The sequence below is a fragment of the Euleptes europaea genome, chromosome 3 (genome assembly GCF_029931775.1).
Source record: "Euleptes europaea isolate rEulEur1 chromosome 3, rEulEur1.hap1, whole genome shotgun sequence".
Lineage (NCBI taxonomy): Eukaryota > Metazoa > Chordata > Lepidosauria > Squamata > Sphaerodactylidae > Euleptes > Euleptes europaea.
The window spans coordinates 114,762,401-114,787,836 of record NC_079314.1 but is presented as its reverse complement, the minus strand read 5'-3'; the positions used below and the strand labels follow the sequence as shown (position 1 = coordinate 114,787,836).

Genomic DNA, 25,436 nt, shown 5'->3' with positions numbered 1-25,436 from the left:
CATGGAGAGAACAGTCAGGCTTTATTTGCCCCATATCTCCTCTTCCCTTTTGTTATTGCCTTTTTTTGCACACAAGTGGAATTATTTCTAAAATGTTTCCTCTGATAACACTCTCCACTCTTTCTTTGCCCTCCCTAGTAACGGCACAGCTAACAAGATGAATGGAGCTTTGGATCACTCAGACCAACCAGACCCAGATGCCATTAAGATGTTTGTCGGACAGATCCCCCGTTCCTGGTCGGAAAAAGAGCTGAAAGAACTTTTTGAGCCTTACGGAGCAGTCTACCAGATCAACGTTCTCCGAGATAGGAGTCAGAATCCTCCCCAAAGCAAAGGTACAGAGATCTTAACATTAACTTTCAAAGATAAAGTGGAGGTTGTTGTAGAGGTAAAATAATAGGGTTGCCAACTCCAGGGTGGGAACATCCTAAAGATTTGGGAGTAGCACCTGGGGAGAACAGGGTTTGGGGAAAGAAGAAACTTCAGCAGGGTATAATGCCATAGAGTCCATCTTCCAAAGCAGCAATTTTCTCCAGGTGAAGCAAACTCTGTCACCTGGAGATCAGTTGTAATAGTGGGGGGTCTCCAGCCAACCCCTGAAGGTTGGCAACCCTGTAAAATAACAATAAAAACTGCTGTGTGTCTTCATTTGGCTTATGTTAGGATTGCTGATATTGTATGAAAGAATCCGGGAGTTATTATCAGAAAGCAAATCATAGGCATTCGGGATGCTTCCAAAATTCTCCTCTGACAAATTTCTCCCCCAGGTTTTGGGCTCCTGAATTAAAGTACGAGAAGAGGTTTGGGCTTCCTGCCACTCCCCCCATTTCAAACATCTGCATTGCTCTAAAATAACTGTGGTGTTGTTTTCAAGGCGCACAGAATGACTTCTAAGGTCATTTAAGTGGTGGAGAAAGTCGGCGTATAAAAACCAACTCCTCCTCCTCCTCCTCTTCTTCTTCTCCTTCTTCTTCCTCCTCCTTCATCATTATAGGGAGGAGAGTTTAGGGACCCGAAGGTTTCACTCTATTACAGCTCTGTTTTGCGTAGCCAGCCCTGAGCAAAGAATGCTGCTCCCCCAGAAAGGGCAAGAAGAGGGAGGATCTCTTTGAGCCATTTGCTAGGCTGTTGTCTGGTCTCCTCACAGCTCTCATCAAAAACAACCGAGGGCTCCCACTTTCTCCTCTGCTGTCATTACCAAATGCCTTCTCTACCCTCTAACTACAAATGTCCTACTTCACTCCTTTGCCTGATCTCTCTGTGCAGCTGCCAATTCTGTATTGAGGGGAGATCTGTGTTTTTCCAGACCTTCATCCTTCCACTTGGCATAGTCTGGACTGAAAACTCTCCAGTTTTACACCTCCAGAGTTCACCTGAAGGGGAAAAAATGGCCATAATTAGGAAGAAAAAATGGGATGTGCAACCTAATTGGGGAATGGCCGTGGCTCAGTGGTAGAGCATCTGCTTGGCATGCAGAAGGTCTCAGGTTCAATCCCCGGCATCTCCAGACTAGGCAAGTAGGTGATGTGAAAGACCTCTGCCTGAGACCCTAGAGAGCCACTGCCAGTCTGAGTAGACAACACTGACTTTGATGGACCAAGGGTCTGATTCAGTATAAGGCAGTTTCATGTGTTCATGTGAACGTAAGAACATAAGAAAGGCCCTGCTGGATCAGACCAAGGCTCATCAAGTCCAGCAGTCTGTTCACACAGTGGCCAACCAGGTGCCCCCAGGAAGCCACAAACAAGACGACTGCAGCAGCACCATCCTGCCTGTGCTCCACTCACCCAAAATAATAGGCATGCTCCTCTGATACTAGAGAGAACAGGTATGCAGCATGACCAGCATCCATTCCAACTAATAGCCATGAATGCCCCTTTCCTCCATGAATATGTCCACTCCCCTCTTAAAGCCCTCCAAGCTGGCAGCCATCACCACATCCTGGGGCAGGGAGTTCCACAATTTAACTATGTGTTGTGTGAAAAAATATTTCCTTTTATCTGTTTTGAATCTCTCGCCCTCCAGCTTTAGCAGATGACCCCGTGTTCTAGTATTATGGGAGAGGGAGAAAAACTTCTCCCTGTCCACTCTCTCCAAACCATGCATAATTTTATAGACCTCTATCATGTCACCCCTTAGCCGCCTTCTTTCCAAGCTAAACAACCCTAAGCGTCTTAACCGCTCCCCATAGTGCAGTAGCACTAGTCCCCTAAATCATTTTGGTTGCTATTTTCTGCACCTTCTCAAGCTCTGTAATATCCTTTTTTAGGTGTGGTGACCAGAACTGTACACAGTATTCCAAGTGTGGTCTCACCATAGATTTGTACAAGGGCAGTATGATATCAGCAGTTTTATTTTCTATTCCTCGTCTAATTATGGCCAGCAAAGAATTTGCCTTTTTTACAGCAGCCGCACACTGGGTTGACATCTTCATTGAGCTATCCACTACCACCCCAAGATCCCTTTCTTGGTCGGTCGCTGCCAGCACAGATCCCATCAGTGAATATGTGAAGTTGGGATTTTTTGCCCCAATGTACATCACTTTACACTTACATTGAATCTCATTTTCCATTTTAATGCCCATTCTTCCAGTATGCAGAGATCCTTCTGGAGCTCTTCACAGTCCGATTTTGTTTTAACCACCCTAAATAATTTGGTGTCATCTGCAAACTTGGCTATTTCACTGTTTAACCCCAACTCCAGGTCATTGATGAACAGGTTGAAAAGCACCGATCCCAACACAGATCCCTGAGGCACCCCACTGCTCACATCCCTTCATTGTGAGAACTGACCATTGATTCCTACTCTCTGCTTCCTATTTTTCAGCCAGCTCTCAATCCATAAGAGGACTTGTCCTCTTATCCCATGACTATGAAATTTGCTTAGCAGTCTTTGGTGGGGGACTTTGTCAAAAGCTTTTTGGAAATCCAAATACACAATATCCACAGGCTCATTCCTGTCCACATGCTTATTGATGCTTTCAAAATAGTCTTAACAGGTTAGTGAGACAGGACCTACCCTTACAGAAGCTCTGTTGGGTTTTGCCCAGCAGACCTTGCCCTTCTATATGCTTGACAATTCTGTCTTTAATAATGCTTTCCACTAATTTACCCGGAACAGACGTTAAGCTAACTGGCCTGTAATTTCCTGGGTCCCCCCTGGAACCTTTTTTATAAATGGGTGTTACATTGGCCATTCTCCAACTCTAGGATGAATACCGTCTGCTGATGTGTACTGCTGATGTGTACTGATGTGTACTGATGTGTACTGCTGATTGTCAATTTTTGTATTCCATGTGCATGTTTGTGTGCGACAGAGAGAAGGGAAATGTCTGAAAGGGTTAAAGAACCCAATGTCTTTTTCTCTTGCAAGCGTTGCCAACTTCCAGGTGGGGTCTGGAGTTCTCCCAGAACTAGAACTGATCGCCAGACTATATAGATCACTCTTTTCCTATTCCGATTTATTTTATACATTTAAACATTTATGCCCCACATGATTTCCACAAACTCAAGTCAGCTAACAAAACAGCTGAGGCTGCAGGATAGAAACATCACATTCACCCCAGACTGCCTTGAGAGCCAGCGTGGTATAGTGGTTAAGAGCAGTGGTTTGCAGCGGTGGACTCTGATCCGGAGAACTGGGTTTGATTCCCCACTCCTCCACATGAGCGGCGGAGGCTAATCTGGTGAACTGGGTTTGTTTCCCCACTCCTCCACATGAAGCCAGCTGGGTGACCTTGGGCTAGTCACACTCTCTCAGCCCCACCTACCTCACAGGGTGTCTGTTTTGGGGAGAGGAAAGGAAGGTGATTGTAAGCCGGTTTGAGTCTCCCTTAAGTGGTAGAGAAAGTCAGCATATAAAAACCAACTCTTCTTCTTCTTAAAAAACTTTAGGAGAAAAAATCATAAAGTTCTGCGCAGCACATAATTGGATCCTGAGTAGTCAGGTTCAGGTTTATTGCATATGGCCACAGGCCGTTAAAAGAACTGACAAAAATCCATATAACAATCATTGATAAAAGTTATCTTTTGGTAACAGATTAAAACTCAAAAAGTATATCTCTCTAACCCGGCAGAGTTTATCAAAATACTGGACCATGACGTAGAACGGGGGGGGGGGGGGAATGTCAGGCCCGGGGTCCATTTAAGGCCCACAAAATCATTTGGTCTGGCCCTTTGTGGGTCCTGGCAGATCTCTAGCTCAGAAGGATCTAAGACTGGTGATCTTCCCCCTCCCGCGGACAGGAATAGCCTCTATTCAAGGCAGGTGTGAGTTTGTTTTGCCGAGGAAAGGAACCTTTTTTCCCACTTGCAGAAGAGTCATTAGCTATGGAGCTGCTAGGGCCGCCCAAGAAACTGTGTTAACCCTTTCCCACCCAGGCCATGGAGAAACGTTTTCCCTCTGTACTACAAGAGGGCTGGGGGGCAGAATTGGCGACAATGGAGCCGTTAAAGGGGGCAGGGCCAGCATGTGCGGGGGGGGGGGGGTTCTTAGCCAGTGTGTCCTCGTTGTATCCCTGCAGGCAGAGGTAACAGGAGCTGGCTGTAAAATCTGGCCCCGACCATGCAGAGCAGGAGCAACTCTGGCGTGCGGCTGGTCGGCTATGCCCAGCTGGTGCAACAGACCATCCTGTGCCACCAGGTGGGCACGTGCGCCACCGGTTGGATGCCTGCCTGCTTGCTCATGCCAGGGGGGTCATCTGGAGCAGCTGCCTGCTTGGGGCTTGGTCAGCTAATTTTTAAGTTGATAATTTTGTATGGCCCGCGAATGATTTTACAAATATCCAAATGGCCCTCGGGGGGAAAAAGGTTCCCCACCCCTGACGTAGAACATTCTTTTAAAATGTAACATTCGAAGTTATCTGGGTATACCCCAACATTAAATAAGCAGCAATGCCACTCCTGACTTGCAAAGAAACAGAATAAGCCCTAATAATTAGGTCTCAAGCCCAAACTTTGAATAGCTGCCCAAATGATTATGATTAGTAAATCCCACTTCCCGTTAAAAAAAAGAGTTTACATTTCAATTCTGTTCAGTATTACTACGTTGGATCAGCCTGGCCCGGATTTTCTTTGCTGCCAAAGCAAAAAAAAAGCACCTTTATGGGAGATTACTGGCTCTGTGAACCAGTGTGGTATAGTGGTTAAGAATGGTGGTCTGGAGCGGTGGACTCTGATCTGGAGAACCAGGTTTGATTCCCCACTCCTCCACATGAGTGGCGGACACTAATCTGGTGAACTGAATTGGTTTCCCCACTCCTCCACATGAAGCCAGCTGGGCTAGTCACAGATCTCTCAGCCCCACCTACCTCACAGGGTGTCTATTGTGGGGAGGGGAAGGTGATTGTAAGCTGGTTAGATTCTTCCTTAAGTGGTAGAGAACTTCGGCATATAAAAACCAACTCTTCTTCTTTTTCTTCATCTGTATCAGCAAGTAGAAATAAGATCTTCTCCGTCACAGTACATTGGACCAAATTGGCCAGGATTGACTCTAGTAATGTTTGCCTTGGTATAAGAAATAATGGGCAATCCAACAAGTAATTCTGGTTCAGAAACTCCACAAATACTTTGACGCTGAGTGACTGGTCTTTTGGTATAGCATCCTTCAAGCTCCCAAGTAGTCAATAGTTGGGGGTCATGAAAAACTTCTCATAGAGAGAAGCAGGCCATTCTCTGCTTTCAAGGGCTGACACCTATTCTCTGCTTAAAGATTATCTGCTGTAGTAGGTTAGTCTCTCCCCCTCCTGCTGGAAAAGTTACCGGTAGCTTGTGAAAATAGAGAACTGTCAGACAAGGGTATGTGTATCTATGTGTACAAGCACACACCTGCACATTTTGCAAGCATCATCATGTCAAGCACTCTCAAACAAGTGTGTTTTTTTAAGCATTTGAGAAAGCTGCTTGCAAAAACCATGGCAGAGTTTGGGGAGGGACTTCATTGTCATAGAGTCCAATTGCCAAAGTGGCCATTTTCTCCAGGTGAACTGATCTCTATTGGCTGGAGATCAACTTTAATAGTGGAAGATCTCCAGCTACTACCTGGAGGTTGGCAACCCTATGAATCAGACCCTTGGTCCATGAAGGTCAGTATTGTCTACTCAGATTGGCAGCGGTTAGGAGCTCAGGCAGAGGTCTTTCACATCACCTGCTTTCTGGTCCTTTTAACTGGAGATGCTGGGGATTGGACCCTGGACCTTCCGCATGCCAAGCAGATGCTCTATTGCTGAGCCACAGGGCCTCATTAAGCGCTTGCGCCAAGCACTGAGGTGTTTCTCCTTCACTACTTTACACATTGACTGTCCTTGACATGCCCATCAATAGTGTTTTCATTTGTACAAAACCTGGCCATCGGTTTGTGGCAGGGGTGAGTTACCTGGAGTTTATTGCCTTCGACCTGTGTTTTGGCACTTCAGTCTGCCAGGCAGAATTCATGGAGCTTGTTAACTCACAATGAACACATGAATCTGCCTTCTACTGAGTCAGACCTTGGTCTATAAATGGCAGTACTGTGTACTCCGTAGGGTTGCCAGGTCCAGGTTGGGAAATACATGGAGGTTTTTGGGGCGGAGCCTGGGGAGGGTGGGGTTTGGGGAGGAGAGGCCATTTACCAACAGACTGCGAATAATCCACATTTGCTTTTGCAGGTCACTCGCCCTAGCAAAAGGGAAATGTGGCATTATTTTTAAAAGCGATCCAGCAATGCTGGGGTTAAATATCTCGCCATCCTGACATTCAAGGGAAGGCGGGTTGAAGAGGCACCAGCGGATTCCATCTCAGCTTCAGCCTGCTGCTTGCAGGATTGTCAAGGCGCAGTATTGATTGTGGACTTATTAAACCCAAATGTACATATTTGCAGAAAAGAGAATGTGCAAAACAAACCGAGGCCTGCCTAGTGAAGGTTTCTCCCTTATTGTCTTTGCCCTTCATGGGTTCTCAGTTAACTACATTATCTGTACCTGTTGGCGTTAAGGCACAAACACAGGAACGCATAAGTACATGAAGCAAACAAAGAGGGAAAGAAAAAAAGAAAACAGTGAAACTAAAATTACAGCACTATTGGTCGAGTATTTGTTGCAAATTCGTGTGTGTGTGTGTACACCTTTTTCTTTTGATTGCAGGTATAAAAGGAGCATAGGTGGTTAATACATTTAGAAATGAGAAGAAGAGGAAGGGTCATTATAACTTTAATTGATCTTCCATAATCTTTGAAATGGTTTAGATGCATGTTGAATGTCTTTCTGGTTTGTGTATGAGATGAAATCATGCCACGTTTCATTAAAATAAAAAACACTAATATATTAGCTTGCTTTTAATAAGTCTAAGTCGATGTGTCCATTTTTCTGCCATAGCTATTTGCCACAATTCAGAATATCATGGACGTAATGCAAAGAATTCTGCCGTTTTCCAATATCTTGCTATAACACTCCGGGCGGCCATTAACATGAACATGATTAATCCTTTAGATGTTCCTTTTTGGTTATGCTCCTCCCATATTGGAGAATGCAGTTTGAACCTTCGGAGGTCTCGATCCAAGGCTGATTTATCCAGGGGACAGTCTGTGAACTGCCTTACTTTAAACCCTACGGACAGCTGAAGAAGACCATCGAAATGCTGGCATTATCTAGAATCCACATCCTCTTTTGGATCAGGTCCGCTAAGTCGGACTGAGCTTGCACTCCGTTGAATTGTATCCATGGGTCGGATTGGGGCCATTCTCGCACAGCCGGACTTTACTGAGCGTTTTTACGCTGTCTGCAGTTCAGTGTTATATGCATTATTGATTGTACTTGTGCTCTTACTTCTGTGTATGCTGATTTCATGTTTACTCCACTTGCACCTTTATGTGTATATATATATATATATATATATATATATATATATATATATATATATATATATATAGGTAAGGTAAAGGTAAAGGTCCCCTGTGCAAGCACCGGATCATTCCTGACCCACGGGGTGACGTCACATCCTGACGTTTCCTAGGCAGACTTTGTTTACGGGGTGGTTTGCCAGTGCCTTCCCCAGTCATCTTCCCTTTACCCCTTTACCCCCAGCAAGCTGGGTACTCCTTTTACCAACCTCGGAAGGATGGAAGGCTGAGTCAACCTTGAGCCAGCTACCTGAAAGCGACTTCCGTCAAGATCGAACTCAGGTCGTGAGCAGAGCTTTTGACTGCAGTACTGCAGCTTAACACTCTGCATCACGGGGCTCCTATATATATAGGACTATAGCATTTATTCACTAATATAGTGTATATTTTTTGAGAGAGCCTCCGTGCTGCTTTGTTTGTTTCTATCCTCCCATATTAATAGCAGGGCCAATGCAGGTGTGGCATGAAAGTTTTCAAGTGTCATATTTGGTTCCCTCCTTCCTGCCCAACATTTTAATTGTTGTTTTGATGGAAGTATTTTTTCACACAACACATAGTTGAATTGTGGAACTCCCTGCCCCAAAATGTGGTGGTGGCTGCCAACTTGAAAGGTTTTAAGGGGGGAGTGGACATGTTCATGGAGGAGAGGGCTATCCATGGCTACTAGTCAAAATGGATACTAGTCATGATGCACACCTATTCTCTCCATGATCAGAGGAGCATGCCTGTTATCTTAGGTGCTGTGGAGCACAGGCAGGATGGTGCTGCTGCAGTCGTCTTGCTTGTGGGCTTCCTAGAGGGACCTGGTTGGCCATTGTGGGAACAGACTGCTGGACTTGATGGGCCTTGGTCTGATCCAGCAGGGCTTTTCTTATGTTCTTATGTCTGTATGCATTTTTACCTCCAGTTTTGATTGTTTTAATGATGTGTGTTGGTGGGGATGGTTTTAAAATGTGCTCGTATCATGTCAGTTTTAAATGGTTAGCCGCCTCGGTGGCTCTCGGAAGGGCAGAAAGGCGGGACATGGGTTTTGTGCAATAAAGAGGCTTGCTCGGGCCTCTGCGTCACGACAGCCACTTGCTGGCAGAATATGAAGCGGGTTGGCGAAGGAAGAATGAATTGGAGTGAGGCGAGGTCAAAGGTCAGGTTGGCAATTGGAGCAGGACAGCGATTGGTATTGGAGATCGATACGGTTTCCCTCACTCAGTAAATGACTTTTGTAAGAAAGGACCGCTGCCGTGGTAATGCAGGTTTATGGATCAAATAAGGCAGGTTGTCGAGCGGGGGAAGGAAAAATGTGTTGAGGAGGAAAGGCCTCCCCTTTCAGCGGCAGAGAAATGACCTTTTTTGAGGAGGGGGGAGAATAAACTTGAGGTGCGAGTCAAAGGAAGATGTGCTCCGCATGAGAAAGCCGCAGGTGCCATGGCAAAACAGAACCCCACAAAAGGCAGGAATCGTGGGCTGCCTGAGCAGAAATGCATTCAGAAACAGGCATTTTTGAACTGGGGGTGGGAGTGCATCCTGCTGTTCTGAGCATTTTTGGGCAATTCTGTGGAAAAAAAGAGGGGGGGATAGGGTTGCCAACCGCCAGTTACTAGCTGGAGATCTCCTGCTACTACAGCTGATCTCCAGCCGATAGAGGTCAGTTCCCCTGGAGAAAATGGCCACTTTGGCATTGGACTCTAAGGCATTGAAGTCCCTCCCCAAACCCTGCCCTCCTCAGGCTCTACCCCCAAAACCTCCAGCCAGTGTCGAAGAGGGACCTGGCAACCCTATACTGATATGGTATGTTTAGGGTTGCCAACCGCCAGTTACTAGCTGGAGATCTCCTGCTATTGCAACTGATCTCCAACCGATAGAGATCAGTTTCTCTGGAGAAAATGGCCGCTTTGGCCATTGGACTTTATGGCATTGAAATCCCTCCCCTCCCCAAACCCCGCCCTCCTCAGGCTCCACCCCAAAACCTCCCACCACTGGCAAAGAAGGGAGGAGGAATCAGATAAAAGGTGCAGAGGAGAATAAAAAGGAATCATCAAGGTCTGGCGTGGCAACAAATTCAAGCAGGCTTGGTAGGAAAAAAGTCTTGGGGCATTGAATGACAAGAAGGCTTGGGTTGGGGGGGAATACAGGCTTGTGCTTGCGTTGAGAAGGGGGAAGCAACAGTAAAGAGAAATGAGTGAAGTATTGCCAGATCCCCTACATAGCGAGCATGGAACAGGAAAATGGTGGCAGGAAGCTGCTCTGGCATCTAAGGGCTGTGGTCCATCGGGGCCTGCGTTAAGTGCCCCAGTTTGCATGGCACCAGTGGCACGGCCACCAGCATAGGAGTCATGCCACCTCCAAAGTAGTTTTGCCCGCCCTCCAGGAATGCACTGTAACAGAGGTGGTTTGCCATTGCCTTCCTCTGCATAGCGACCTGGGCCTTCCTTGGTGGTCTCCCATCCAGTACTAACCAGGGCCAACACTTGTTAGCTTCTGAGACCTGACGAGATCTGGCTAGCCTGGGCCACCTAGGTGAGGGAGATTCAAGTTTATCTCCTCCTTGTTTTACCATCAAGACGCAGCTGACTTATGGCAACCTTTGGGGTTTGCAAGGCAAGAGACATTCAGAGGCAGTTTGCCATTGCCTGTCTCTGCGTAGGGACCCTGGACTTTTTGGGTGGTCTCCCATCCATGTACTAACCAGAGCCGACCCTGCTTAGCTTCTGAGATGCGATAAGGTAGGGCTAGCCTGGTCCGTCCAGGTGAGGGCTCAAGTTTACCACCTCAATGAAAATAAGGCCATGTGTTATAAAATAAGGCCTTGTGTTATAAATGGTATAGGACAATCCATGTACTGCATTGTTATCCCACTCATCCTCAGGGTGTATGGTTTTTCCATGCCCCATTTATCCTTCACTGTAACCCTGTGAAATAGGAGAGGCTGACAGAAAATGATTGGCACATGGTCATCCAATAATCTTCATGGCCGAGTGGGGACTCGAATCTGGGTCTTCCAGAACCTAGCCTGACATACAGCCCATTAACACTCACTGGCCGTGTTACAGAGTAATGCATCACCAATACTGAGAGGGAGGGCACCTTGGCCATCTTCTGGGCATGTAGTGGGGGTCACTGGGGGTTTGGGGGGGGGAGGTTGTTGTGAATTTCCTGCACTGTGCAGGGGGTTGGACTAGATGACCCTGGTGGTCCCTTCCAAGTCTGATTCTACGATTCTATACTGCTTATGATATGCTCTAGATGTGTGGTGATATCAAAATGCTACAGCTAATTGGTACAGGTAACAGCAGAAAGGGATACACTCAACTGTATGTTGCATAGCATAGTAACAAAGAAAGTGAGTTGCTCCCCTAGAAATCTTCCTTTGGCACTACTCATTTAGGTTTGTTGACTTTCTGGGAGATGTTTCCCCATGTGTGTTTGGAGGTAATAATGTTAACTTAATGTACAAGACTGTAGCATGGATTTTTGAGTTTCTCACCCCTGCTCTTTTGACCTCCAGAATTCCCATTTCAATCACGTGCTTCCAGTATGCAGATCAAACCATTTTCCATTTCTTGAGGAATGGAATGTGTTTTTCACCATTTTCTGCGCAGTGTGTATAGCAGTATGTTATGTGCTGAAGAGGGCGTACATATAAATACTGCATGAATGGCGCATAAAATTCATGTGACGTACGGATGGACGGAATAAAAACAGATCTACAAAGAGTAAGGAACCAAAACCATAGGCCAACATGTAAACCAATATGGTGGAAAGTGCCATCAAGTCGCAGCTGACTTATGGCAACCCCATAGGGTTCGCGAGGCTAGTGAGAAGCAAAAGTGGTTTGCCATAATACATGAAAAGAAGTGTTTTCAGCAAAAGTATGTCTTACTCTTGGCACCAAGTCGTGATGCTGAAACCAAGAAGTCAGCCTCAGGAAGTTCTTGTGAGTGTGTGTAAAGTACTGTTAAATCGCAGCCAACTTCTGGTGACCCCAGCAAGGGGTTTTCAAGGCAAGTGAAGAGCAGAGGTGGTTGGCCATTGCCTTCCTCTGCAGATTCTTCCTTGGTGATCTCCCTTCCAAGTACTGACCCCACTTAGCTTCCGATATCTGATGAGATCGGGCTATACCATGCTGCCTTCCCGGAAGCTCTCTTACCCCATAGGAAATAGTAGCTCCGGTGGAAGAGGAGTGGACCAAGGACACCTTCCCATGTGGAAGAGGACCACTGCTAGATTTGGGCCTTGAGGCCACCATGCAAATCACCAGAATAGGTAACTCGAAACACTTCAGGGAATCCACCTGCCAACTTCCTCTGACCTCCCCAGGATATTGTTGTACTAAAGGGCCAAGAGACATGTCTAGAAATTGCATATGTCTATAGAAGTAGCATACTCCAGGCCAGAGGGCAGCTCTTGCAAGTCCTATTATGAGAACCAGTGTGGTGTAGCTGTTAAGAGAGGTGGTTAGGAGCGGTGGACTCCAATCTGGCGAACTGGGTTTGATTCCCCACTTTTTCACACTAGCGGCGGACTCTAATCTGGTGAACCGGGTTGGTTTCCCCACTCCTACACATGAAGCCAGCTGGGTGACCTTGGGCTAGTCACAGATCTCTTAGAGCTCTCTGAGTCCCATTTACCTCACAGAGTGACTGTTTTGGAGAGGGGAAGGGAAGGTGATTGTAAGACGGTTTGATTCTTCCTTAAGTGGTGGAGAAAGTCAGCAAATAAAAACCAACTCTTCTTCTTCTTCTTCTATTAATCAGACGGCTCTTAAATCTAAGAACTTCGAGCTGTGGAGGCGCTTTCCCTTTGAGCTGTCCATGGTGTGGAAACTGTGTCTCTGTTACCTATTGTTGTTTGCTTTTTAAACCTATTCAGGTGGCACCTGACAAGCCAAACTCCAGAGGACCTTATTAGTATCCACCTGCCTGACCCAGTCAAAACCAAGCAATTCATTTTACCCTCAGTGAATGCTATAATAATGAGAGGGAGGACGAAGGCCCGAATCAAGTAGAAAATGTTAAGCATGTGCCAGCGGCCACAAATTGATTGAGGATCCCTGGTAGATTCTGTTTACAGATACGATTCTTCTTTCCAAATTGTATGATGCTCAGCTCAAAGCCAAAAGTTTGACACAGAATAGACATCTCTCTTGCATTGGGAAGAGGTCATCGCGCAGGGATAAAGCACCTGCCTTGCATGCCTAAATTCAGCTTTGGAATCTCCTGGTAAAAAGAACTCAGAGTTTGGAGAACAGCTTCCCATCAGAATAAATGATATCGGGATTGGGTATAAGGCAACTTGAAGTTTTAATAAATAATTTCACTCCAGCATGATGTAGTGGTCAAGAGCAGTGGTTTGGAGTGGTGGACTCTGAACTGAAGAACCGAGTTTGATTCCCCACTCCTACACATGAGCGGCAGACGCTAATCTGGTGAACCGGGTTGGTTTCCCCACTCTTACACATGAAGCCAGCTGAGTGACCTTGGGCTAGTCACAGCTCTCTCAACCCCACCTACCTCACGGGATGTCTGTTGTGGGGAGGGGAAGGGAAGGCGATTGTAAGCCGGTTTGATTCTTCCTTAAGTGGTAGAGAAAGTCGGCATATAAAAACCAACTCTTCTTCTTCTTTTCTTGATACAGCGATAAGACTGAGAGCAACGATTAAGCATCTAGAGCACACACACAAAAAAACCCCACAATTTTTGGCCAGACATCGTGCTCAGGACAGCTTCCAACAATAACAACTCACAACGTATTACGATATAAATGTAAAATTAAAACATAGAATTTTAAACCAGTTGTCCAGTTTAGAGTAACAAGATGGCGTCCTAACTCCATAACCGCTTCTGAGAAATGACAAGAATATCCTCGATGGTGAGGATGGTCTAAGGCAGTGGTCCTCAACATGGGGCCATGTGGTCCCCCGGGAACCCCCAGGATATTCCAAGGCGGCCCCAGGTGAAAATTGCGTGAATGGGGGGCCACGGCACGAGACTAGGGGGCCACAGAGGGAAGTGAGAAGTGAAGAAAACAGAGAAATGACCGAGAAAAGAAAACGGAGAAGTAGAGTGAACAGATCCACTGAAGCTGTGACTACGTGCTGACTCTGTATCTAAACACAGGTTTCGTTTTGGGATACAATTTGTACCTTCAGTGGACTGAAAACCTAACACAGGACTTCATTCATTGCACTTCTATGCATCGTTTGCAACCATGGATTTTTGTATCGCTGTAATCTTGTGCAAAGGTGGTAGAGGCTTTGTTCTCCCTTGTATGTGAACATTATTGTTTATTAGCACGTTGTATTCCCTTTTTGTGGGGTATTTTTTATTTTGTAAATTTCAGTTTCCCAATAAGAACGGCATGCGTGCGTTTTGCGTGGCTGTTTATGCTTCTTTGTTCCTTGGCTATTTCCAAACAAAACATTTAAATAGCTACCCTTCTACGGGTAGGACAGGGGGGCCACAGGAAGGAAACAAGGTCGGAAGGGGGCCACGGTCGGAAAAAGTCTATGGTCTATGGGGACACTCAGGAGACCAACATCAACCCAGAAAGTCCCAGTTCCTCCAAGGAATAGGGACAGGAAGAGGGAGCAAGGAAAGGGGGAAGAGGACAAAGAAGGGAAGGGGGGGAAAGGAAAGGAAAGGAAAGGAAAAGGGAAGGGGAAAACAGAGAGGAAAGGGAAGGGAAGGGAGGCCAGCTGTTAAAAAGGCCCCTGTATCATATATGAACAAACCACACCTCTGACAGAGGTGGAACAAGGCGTAACTTAAAGATGCAAGTGTGCAGACAGGCTTGTAAGAAACGAGATGGTTCTTTAGATATCCTGTTCCCACGACGGGATTATTTCCAGTTTCTCATCCCTGCTGTTTCAGCTCCCAAACTCCCAGTTCTGTTTTTCTCCCCCCTCCCCTCCCCATGCAAATCAAACTGGTGCTTCTTACACATCATTCGCTGTTTCCTTTGTGTCGAGTTTTCCGTGTGCAGTATATGCCTCTCCAACCTTATTTGCATATCAGTGATTCAGCGTGATTCATTATGCTAATTGCATGTATAAATGACGGACACCGAGCAGATAAATGCCATCAAAGTGTGTAGAAAAAGGGTATAACATTGCAAACACAATATGAATAAACCTACCAGAGGCAGAGAGCTGGAAAATGTTGACAAAAGTGTTGACAAAAATGAATGGGTAGGAAAACGTATGGTCCAGGCTAGCCCGATCTCATCCAATGTCAGAAGCTAAGCAGAATCGCCCTTAAGAACATAAGAAAAGCCATGCTGGATCAGACCAAGGCCCATCAAGTCCAGCAGTCTGTTCACACAATGGCCAACCAGGGGCCTCCAGGAAGCCCACAAACAAGACAACTGCAGCAGCATTGTCCTGTCTGTGTTCCACAGCACCTAATATAATAGACATGCTCCTCTGATTCTGGAGAGGATAGATACACATCATGACTAGTATTCATTTTGATTAGTAGCCATGGATAGCCCTCTCCTCCATTAACATGTCCACTCCCCTCTTAAAGCCCTCCAAGTTGGCAGCCATCACCACACCCTGAGGCAGAGAGTTCCACACTTTAACTATGTGCTGTGTGAAGAAATACTTCCTTTTATCTTCCTTTTGAATCTCTCACCCTCCAACTTCAGTAGGTAAAAAAGGTAAAGGTAGTCCCCTGTGCAAGCACCAGGTCATTCCTGACCCACGGGGTGATGTCACATCCCGACGTTTCCTAAGCAGACTATGTTCACGGGGTAGTTTGCCAGTGCCTTCCCCAGAGCTTCAGTAGATGACCCCACATTCTAGTATTATGAGAGAGGCCACCAAGGAAGTCTAGGGTCACTATGCAGAGGCAAGCAATGGCAAACTACCTCTGAATATCTCTTTCCTTGAAAACCATTCAGGGTTGCCGTAAGTCAGCTGCGACTTGATGGCGCTTTCCTCCACCACCAAGATACAAGTGGTATGCTTTTTTCTGATGTGCTAGTATACTATAGACATGCCTTGTCCTGGATGGCCCAGGGTAGCTTGATCTTATCAGATCTCAGAAGCTAAGCCAGCATGGTATAGTGGTTAAGAGAGGTGGGCTCTGATCTGGAGAACCGAGTTTGATTCCCCATTCCTGCACATGGGCGGCAGAGGCTAATCTGGTGAACTGGATTTGTTTCCCCACTCCGACGCATGAAGCCAGCTGGGTGACCTTGGGCTAGTCACAGTTCTATTAAGATCTCTCTCAGCCCCACCTACCTCACAGAATGTCTGTTGTGGGGAGGGGAAAGGAAGGAGATTGTAGGCTGGTTTGATTCTCCCTTAAGTGGTAAAGTATATAAAAACCAACTCTTCTTCTTCTTCTTAAGCTGGGTTGGCCCTGGCTAGTACTTGGATGGGAGATGGTCAGTGAAATCCAGGGTTGCTACACAGAGGCAGATGATGGCCAACCAACTCTGTTCATCTCTTAACTCGAAAACCCTGCAGGATCACCAGAAGCCGGCTGTGACTTGACGACACTCTCCACCCCCAGAAAAAGAAAGAAAATCAGGAATATTGACTCATCCCCCATGTCAAAGGGTTTAGGTCAAGACCAGTACTTCAGAATGGGCTCAGAAGCAAACCAGGGACCACTGACAGGCCCCAGATTCTTAAGAATTAAATACAACTCTTTGCGTGAAATGTTCTTTGAAGAACTGGGTCACCTTACGATATCTCTTTTTCTTGAAAAAAATAGGACTTTTGGAGGAGGGGGAACGCGGGCGCATAAATTAAAACAAAGCACTTCCATTAGGTTGTTCCAGCTTTCCCCTCCACCTCATTATTGCCTAATCTATGCCCATGAGTACATAGTTTTAAGTGGGATGTGTCAGTCTTTGACACTGCAGATTAGACCCAGTGGTGCATAAATGTATGATTATTTGAAAGGCGAGAGAAACAGAGGGGGGAAATTCTGCTCTCTGGTACATTAAAGCTTTGATTTTAAATAACTGATGCTTTTGAGAGTATTGCATTGGTGTGTGTGTGTGTGTGTGTGTGTGTGGTTGTTGTTGTTTTTTTACAAGAGCAAAATTATCTGTATAGGGAAGGGTATTTGTTTGTATAATAAGCTGTGCCTTAGCAGAATTAACGCTCGATGACTTATGTTTGAAAGAATAAATGAACTGTAAAATGTGTTGGTAAGTTCAGGGCCGGCATAGTTTCCGAAGCTTTTCTTTTAATGAGCCCACCCAATTAGTGATTGCTAGGACAGATACCATAGATTCATGATTACATTTTTAATTACTTTAAAGTCATAAAGCGGAGATGCGAACAATTGTACGGGGTAATTTTAAATGAGCATCGATTGAAGTGGTGCACTGGGTGGGGGAAGAAATCCGCAAAGCATTAACCATTGCCCCCATTCAGATGAAAGTTTGAAGACATTCCACTCTTGACCTGTGTAAATGTTACAGACACAACACAGTGATGGCCGGGGGATGGAGACCTTGAAATGGGAGCTGCAGAAAATTACCAGGTGTCCTTTTCATAGAATCATAGAGTTGGAAGGGACCACCAGGGTCATCTAGTCCAACCCCCTGCGCAATGCAGGAAATTCACAACTACCTCCCCCCCACGCCCCTAGTGACCCCTACTCCATGCCCAGAAGATGGCCAAGATGCCCTCTCTCTCGTCATCTGCTTAAGGTCATAAAATCAGCATTGCTGGCATATGGCCATCTAGACTCTGCTTTAAAACCTCCAGGGAAGGAGAGCTCGCCACCTCCCGAGGAAGCCTGTTCCACTGAGGAACCGCTCTAAATGTTAGAAAATTCTTCCTCGTGTCTGGATGGAAACTCTTTTGATTTAATTTCAACCCGTTGGTTCTGGTCCGACCTTCTGGGACAACAGAAAACAACCATCCTCTATATGACAGCCCTTCAAGTACTTGAAGATGATATCCCCTCTCAGTCTTCTCCTCTTCAGGCTAAACATACCCAGCTCCTTCAACCTTTCCTCATAGGACTTGGTCTCCAGACCCCTCACCATCTTTGTTGCCCTCCTCTGGACACGTTCCAGCTTGTCCACACCTTTCTTAAATTGCGGTGTCCAAAACTGAACACAGTACTCTAGATGAGGTCTAACCAGAGCAGAGTAAAGCGATACCATCACTTCACGTGATCTGGACATTATATTCTCCTGCTGATATGGAGCCAAATAATTGTCCATTTGTCAGATTGTCCATTTACTAGCAAGGAAGTCCCAGCTAAGCAGGGCAGCAACTGCACAGTGAGGATTCTCTGTTTTGTTTACACTGCCATTGCAAATGTAAAGTTATACTCATTGGCAATGGAGCTTCCACACAGTAGTCTTCCACACACTTTCCTACCACTGCCATTACTGTCCCTGCATTTCCCTCCCCCTCCAACTCTGCTACTGGAGGACTAATTAAAAAAACAGTAATTGCTGTAGCGCTATAGCATTATAGCGCTACAAGGAGCCCCGTGGCGCAGAGTGTTAAGCTGTAGTACTGCAGTCCAAACTCTGCTCCCGACCTGAGTTCGATCCCGGCAGAAGTCGGTTTCAGGTAGCCGGCTCAAGGTTGACTCAGCTTTGCATCCTTCTGAGGTTGGTCAAATGAGTACCCAGCTTGCTGGGGGTAAAGGGAAGATGACTGGGGAAGGCACTGGCAAACCACCCCACAAACAAGGTCTGCCTAGGAAACGTCGGTATGTGACGTCACCCCATGGGTCAGGAATGACCCGGTGCTTGCACAGGGGACCTTTACCTTTATAGCATTATAGCACTCTAGTAATTATTCATTTAAAAAGTTCTCAAAATGGCAGCCACAAAGGGATTAGGAAAATGGCACTGATTGGCGGGGACCTTTGCAGGGCAAGATAATGTGCATCCAGTGATTTCTATAGTTCTACAGCATCACAGTGTTATAGCACTCTAGTAAATTGTGGAACTCCCTGCCCCAGGATGTGGTGATGGCTGCCAACTTGGAAGGCTTTAAGAGGGTGGTGGACATGTTCATGGAGGAGAGGGCTATCCATGGCTACTAGTAAAAATGGATACTAGTCATGATGCGTACCTATTCTCTCCAGGATCAGAGGAGCATGCCTATTATATCAGGTGCTGTGGAACACAGGCAGGATGGTGCTGCTGCAGTCGTCTTGTTTGTGGGCTTTTTAGAGGCACCTGGTTGGCCACTGTGTGAACAGACTGCTGGACTTGATGGACCTTGGTCTGACCCAGCGTTGCCTTTCTTATGTTCTTATGTAATCTCTATAAAAGCTTTGAGGTTGCTTGCTGGTCAGCCACTGGGAGAGATGGTCCTGCTGACCACAAGCAGCCTTGGGCTCCCTGTCCGCAACTGCACCTAAGCCATTTCTGCCTCTTTCTTGCATGCACACAGAACAATTTCTCATCTCAAATGTTTGGCTTCACTTTCATGGCACACCTGGATCAGGCAGTGCTAAAAAACGTTAAATTGCCGAAAAGAAGCTGCAAAAGTGCTCACGTTACCGTCCGTCCATCAGAAGACTGTGGGGGGGAGGAGAATCCTTCTGCCAGGAGTTCCTCACACATCCAAGCAGAGTGAATTAAAACTGACACCCGGGGAGAAAGGAAATCTAATTGAACGAGAGACAACACATAACACTTTGCTATAGAAACAGAGGGCCCCGGTGGAATTGCTCTGGTTAATACTGTCCGACTTAAAACAACAATAATTTTATATCTCCTGATCTGCAAATAGAAAAGGAAAGCTTTTGTTTAAGTATCCTGACATTAAATGGAGAGGAAATTGCAAGGAGGGAAATAATGTGGGGGGAGCAGAACTTCTAGCTAGCAGCAGCAGCAGCAGCAGCAGCAGCAGCAGCAGCAGCAGCAGCAGCAGAAGAAGAAGAAGAAGAAGAAGAAGAAGAAGAAGAAGAAGAAGAAGAAGAAGAAGAAAAAGAAGAAGAATTGGTTTTTATATGCCGACTTTCTCTACCACTTAAGGCAGAATCAAACCAGCGGAAACCAATCCAGTTCACCAGATTAGCGTCCACCACTCATGTGGAGGAGTGGGAAATGAAACCTGGTTCTCCAGATCAGAATCCACCACTCCAAACCACTGCTCTTAACCACTACACGTTGGCTCTGGTAGAATAAGTTGCTGAACCTAGAATAAGCAAGCATCCTGGTGGGGAGATCAATGTTCTAGTCCCCAGTAACATTTACTATGATTTAGGGCTGAGTCACAAAGGAAGGGCATTAACATTTTCATTGAGGCGTCAAGCAATTTTCCAGTATGGTTATGAGTGACAGCCTATTTAGAAAGCAATGTCCTCGGCCTCCATGTTCTTTCTTATTTAGTTAGTTCATTTATACCCCGCTGTTCTCCCCAATGGGGACCCATAGCAGCTTACATCATGCGCCTCTCCTCCATGTTACCCACACAACAACCCTGTGAGTTAGGTCAGATCCTAGCCTGACGCTCTCACCACTACACCACGTTTGACCCAAAGTGATTGCTGACTGGCTATGATAGTCCATGTGGCCAGTCCAGGAAGCAAGGCCTTCACTCTGCACTGGATTTGTTGAGTCTTGGTGAGGCGAGCTCGCCCTCAAATCTTACTGGCTATGTAGCATTCCATCATCCCGCTTCCTATATGATACTCGATTGCCTGGGTTCATTCTAGTAAGGAAACAAGGAAGGACCATGTATGTAGGTACTTCTCTGAGGTAGTTTAGGCTGTGACTGGTTCAAGGTCAGCCGGCAAGTTTCCATGGTACAGTGGGGATTTGAACTTGGGTCTCCCAGATCATAGTCAGACACTCTGACCATTACACCACACTGGGGAAAGACCCTCAGGGCAAAAAAAAAAATGGACCCCAAAGCAGCAACAAATAAGAACATAAGAAAGGCCATGCTGGATCAGACCAAGGTCCATCAAGTCTTCTAAGAGTGCTTCTCTCTGAATTATGGTGCCGTCCCAAGAGTTACACCCTTCCAAGCCCATTGATGATGATGATGATGATGATGAAGAAGAAGAAGAAGAAGAGGAGGAGGAGGAGGAGGAGGAGGAGGAGCTGGTTTTTATATGTCAACTTTCTCCACCATTTAAGGAAGAATCAAACCGACTTAAAATCACCTTCCCTTCCCCTCCTCACAACATACACCCTATGAGGTAGGTGGGGCTGAGAGAGTGTGACTAGCCCAAGGTCTCCCAGCTGGCTTCATGTGGAGAAGCAGGGAAAACCAATCTGGTTTACCAGATTAGCTTCCGCCGCTCATGTGGAGGAGTGGGGGATCAAACCCGGTTCTCCGGATCAGAGTCCACCGCTCCAAACCCACCGCTCTTAACCACAGTCCACCACACCACGCTGGCTAAACCTATTGACTTCAATAGGTTTAGAAGAGTGCAACTCTACTTAGAAGGGGCTCTGTTAGAAAACATAAAAGATCGCACACCTATTTATCCCATGAAAGAAATGTAAAGCTTTGCTGTTTCCTATGTAACAGCAGGTAGCTGCTGTACATTCCCAAAGGCTTTGAATTTCCATGCAAGAGAGCCATTTGTGATATGCACTTATGTATCTCAGATTTTTTTTTTAAAAAAAAGCTGGCCATGAAGAATTGAACAAAACCCAAATCTGATGTTGTTTATCCAGTTCTGTTTTGAATGGCGCATGTCACTTTGTCCCTGAGAATTCGGCATCTCGGAATGGTTAAAATAGCATGAGCCACGGGGGTGTTTTCACCCAGCCTCCACCCACCATTCTCCAGCGCCAGGCTCGTCTGAATTTCCTTTCTTTCTCTTCCCCCATCCCTGCTCCACTGTCTGCCGACTTGCAAATCTGCTGTTGTTTCCACTTTCGCGAGGGGAAACAAAGCCAATCCTTTCTTCAAGGACACGTTGATTACGCTGTTGTTCCCCGACTCTGAATTGTGATCACTCCATTGTGTGTTTTTTTTGCCTCAGAGAAGCTGAGGAAATTTCAGGGGAGAGGAATTTTCCAACTTGCTCAGCTCTGTTACTTACAGGCCTGCTGTTGGTCTGCCCGACGGCCGTTGACGGGAGGGTGGCGGGGTGTAAGATCCCAGGGCTCGACCACATTTGTTTTGCATGTGCCGTTCAGGATGGTTTCAAGTTTCTTGTCCCATGTGTTCCCATCCCCAAATCCCCACTTCAGATTTACCTGCCCCTTGTGTGACTTGAACCAGAATTCTTTAGTTTGGCACCATTCTTGGCTTCCTCACACTATTTTTTCATGTTGTGCATCAATAAATCGGTGACTTAGATTATTTGATATTATGCATGTAGAGTGTACATGTAAATATTATATATATGACTATATATAGAATCATAGAGTTGGAAGGGACCACCAGGGTCATCAAGTCCAACCCCCTGCACAATGCAGGAAACTCACAACTACCTCCCCCCGCCAACACCCCCAGTGACCAGAAGATGGCCAAGATGCCTTCCCTCTCATCATCTGCCTAAGGTCATAGACTCAGCATTGCTGACAGATGGCCATCTAACCTCCTCTTAAAAACCTCCAGGGAAGGAGAGCTTACCACCTCCCAAGGAAGCCTGTTCCACTGAGGAACTGCTCTAAGGTTAGAAAATATCTTTGTCTTGTGTGTGTATTTGTGTGTGCGTGTACATGATTTACAGGTAGGGTAGCCAGGTCCCTCTTCACCATCGGCGGGAGGTTTTTGGGGTGGGGTCTGAGGAGGGTGGGGTTTGGGAGGGAAAGGACTTCAATGCCATAGAGTCCAATGGCTGAAGCGGCCATTTTCTCCAGGTGAACTGATCTCTATCGGCTGGAGATCAGTTGTAATACTAAGAGATCTCCAGCTAGTACCTGGAGGTTGGCAACCCTATTTACAGGTCATTTTTACATGCAATATATATCTATCTACACACACGACACATAACAATGCCCTGAAAACAGCATATGAAACCAGTACAACACGCCAAACAAATTAATCCACAAAACCAAGTGCCAAAAATACAGAACCGAAACCACTGATTAAACAAACATAAAAAGGAAACCAAATGAAACATCTTTACATATTGAAGCAGTTCAGTCTGAAGCAGAGTTATTCTCGTCTAACTCCATTGAAGGCAATGGTTTTAGAGGGGTGTAACTCCTCTGAGGATTGCGATAGAAGGCTACATGTTCTTGGGAGTAAGTGCCATTGCACAAAAGTGCACTTACTTTTGAGTAGACCTGCTCAGGATTGCTTCCTCACTCATCCACTTGGAAAGCCACTTAATATCAGTCCTGGATATATAGCACTCGGATTTCTTGGCAAGGGTGTTTTGTCATCTGCAGTTTAACACTTTGAGTTTGTAAATACCAAATGTGCAGATAGGGGAAAGAAAAATAGAGTTGCCAACCTCCAGGTAGGGCCTGGAGATCTCTCAGAATTACAAGTGATCTCCAGACTCCAGAGATAAGTTTCCCTGCAGAAAATGGCTGCTTTTGAAGGTGGACTCAATGGCATTACACCCTACTGAGGTCCCTCCCCTCCCCAAATCCCACCATCGGCTCCACCCCCAAATCTCCAGGGATTTCCTAACCCACAGTTGGGAACCCTAAATTGGTTTATTGTGTGATGTCACAGTGGCCCTTATAGGGTTGCCAGCCTCCAGGTACTAGCTGGAGATCTCCTGCTATTACAACTGATCTCCAGCTGATAGAGATCAGTTCACCTGGAGAAAATGGCCACGTTGGTAACTGAACTCTATGGCACTGAAGTCCCCAAAAAACCCTGCCCCCAAACCTCCTGATGGTGGCGAAGAGGGACCTGGCAACCCTAGGCCCTTAACAGGTTCCTCATGTCCATATTCCTAGATTTAAAAAAAAACAAAAAACAACTGTTTCCATGCAGGGGGGAGGAATGAAAATAGTACTAGGGAATGGAACATTGCCCTGTTCATTTAACTTTATTCTTCCCCACTCTTTTGTTCCCAAACATACATTTTTAAAAAATTGGGGGAGGGGAATAATGGCTTTTGTTGATTGCTTTTCAAGCTCCGCGTCCACTGAGTGTGTTGGTAAAATAATAGCAATGTGTCTGTCTTTCTCCTGTCTATTAAAGTAATTAAGTGCTGAGTTTACTAAGAGGAGAAAACTCACAAAAGAAAGAGAAAATGTTCTGTAGCAAATGCTTTCAAAGGAAAAAAAAAACCCAGAAACCATTCTGCCCTTGAAGTTCTAAGGAAATAGTTTGTGAAATGCTTCTTATGAGTTGCTTTCATCCAGAACTTCTAGTATTTTAATAATCAGCACTTCGCTCCTTGCTTTTCCCTTTCCTGGCTTATAAAATTCTTCTGTGCAAGGCTCAGAAAGGTAGATTGCTGTGCGTTGTGATATGTAAATATGAGCCTGTTAGGGTTGCCAGGTCTCCCTTCGCCACCGGCGGGAGGTTTTGGGGGCAGAGCCTGAGGAGGGCGGGGTTTGGGGAGGGGAGGGACTTCAGTGCCATAGAGTCCAATTGCCAAAGCAGCCATTTTCTCCAGGTGAACTGATCTCTATTGGCTGGAGGTATCCAGCCAAACTCCAACCTGGAGGTTGGCAACCCTAGAGCCTGTGCGGTATCATATTTTGAATGATGGACTAGAACAGGCATCCCCAATGTGGTGCCCATGGCGCCACGGTTCCTGGTGCCTGCCAAGTGTTTTTGGGAGGGAGAAGGGCCAGGTTGGGCTTTTTACCAGCAAGGCTTCTGATTGGCTATTGGAGATTTGATTGGCTGCGCCATGTTTCTTTTTAATGTGGCTTTGCCATTAGCAGCCACAGCAGGCAACGGCAAACCACCTCTGTACATCTCTTGCCTTGAAATCCCTACAGGTAGGGTTGCCAGGTCCCTCTTCGCCATCGGCGGGAGGTTTTTGGGGAAGAGTCTGAGGAGGGCAGGGTTTGGAGAGGGGAGGGACTTCACTGCTATAGAGTCCAATTGCCAAAGCGGCCATTTTTTCCAAGTGAATTCATCTCTATCTCTATCGGCTGGAGATCAGTTGTAATAGCAGGAGAACTCCAGGTTGGCATCTCTACCTACAGGTTGGCATCTCTACCTGGAGGTTGGCATCTCTACCTACAGGGTTGCCATAAGTAGGGTGTGGCATATTTGTATGTGTACCTTTCTCCTAAACACAGATATATCCTTTCTTGTTTCTTTCGGCTTTTCATTTCTCCATTTTCTTCACTGGAGTTCCCAATTCTTTGATGTCATTTTTCTTGCTGTTATTGTTGCTATTGTCCTGTTGGAAGCTAAGGTCTCCAACTCTCCAAGTCAAGGCTGAGTCTCTGGGGATGAAGCAGGCGTGTTCAGTTCCATTGTTTAGCCTGAAGAGGAGAAGACTGAGAGGGGATATGATAACCATGTTCAAGTACTTGAAGGGCTGTCATAGAGAGGAGGGTGCCGAGTTATTTTCTGTTGCTCAAGAAGGTCGGACCAGAATCAACTGGTTGAAATTAAATCAAAAGAGTTTCCGTCCAGACATTAGCAAGAATTTTCTAACAGTTAGAGTGGTTCCTCAATGGAACAGGCTTCCTCTGGAGGTGGTGAGCTCTCCTTCCCTGGAGGTTTTTAAGAAGAG

General features: G+C 46.1%; 1 protein-coding gene across 19 annotated transcripts in view; it reads left to right on the top strand.

Annotated features, from left to right (window-relative positions):
- Positions 1–25,436, top strand: part of CELF2 (CUGBP Elav-like family member 2) — a 393,828-nt gene that overhangs the window by 201,281 nt on the left and 167,111 nt on the right. For all 19 annotated transcript variants that reach the window (XM_056847601.1, XM_056847613.1, XM_056847611.1 and 16 more), the window contains exon 2: positions 139–335. In XM_056847601.1, the coding sequence (XP_056703579.1) occupies positions 139–335 (197 nt within the window). The remainder of the gene's footprint in view (positions 1–138; positions 336–25,436) is intronic.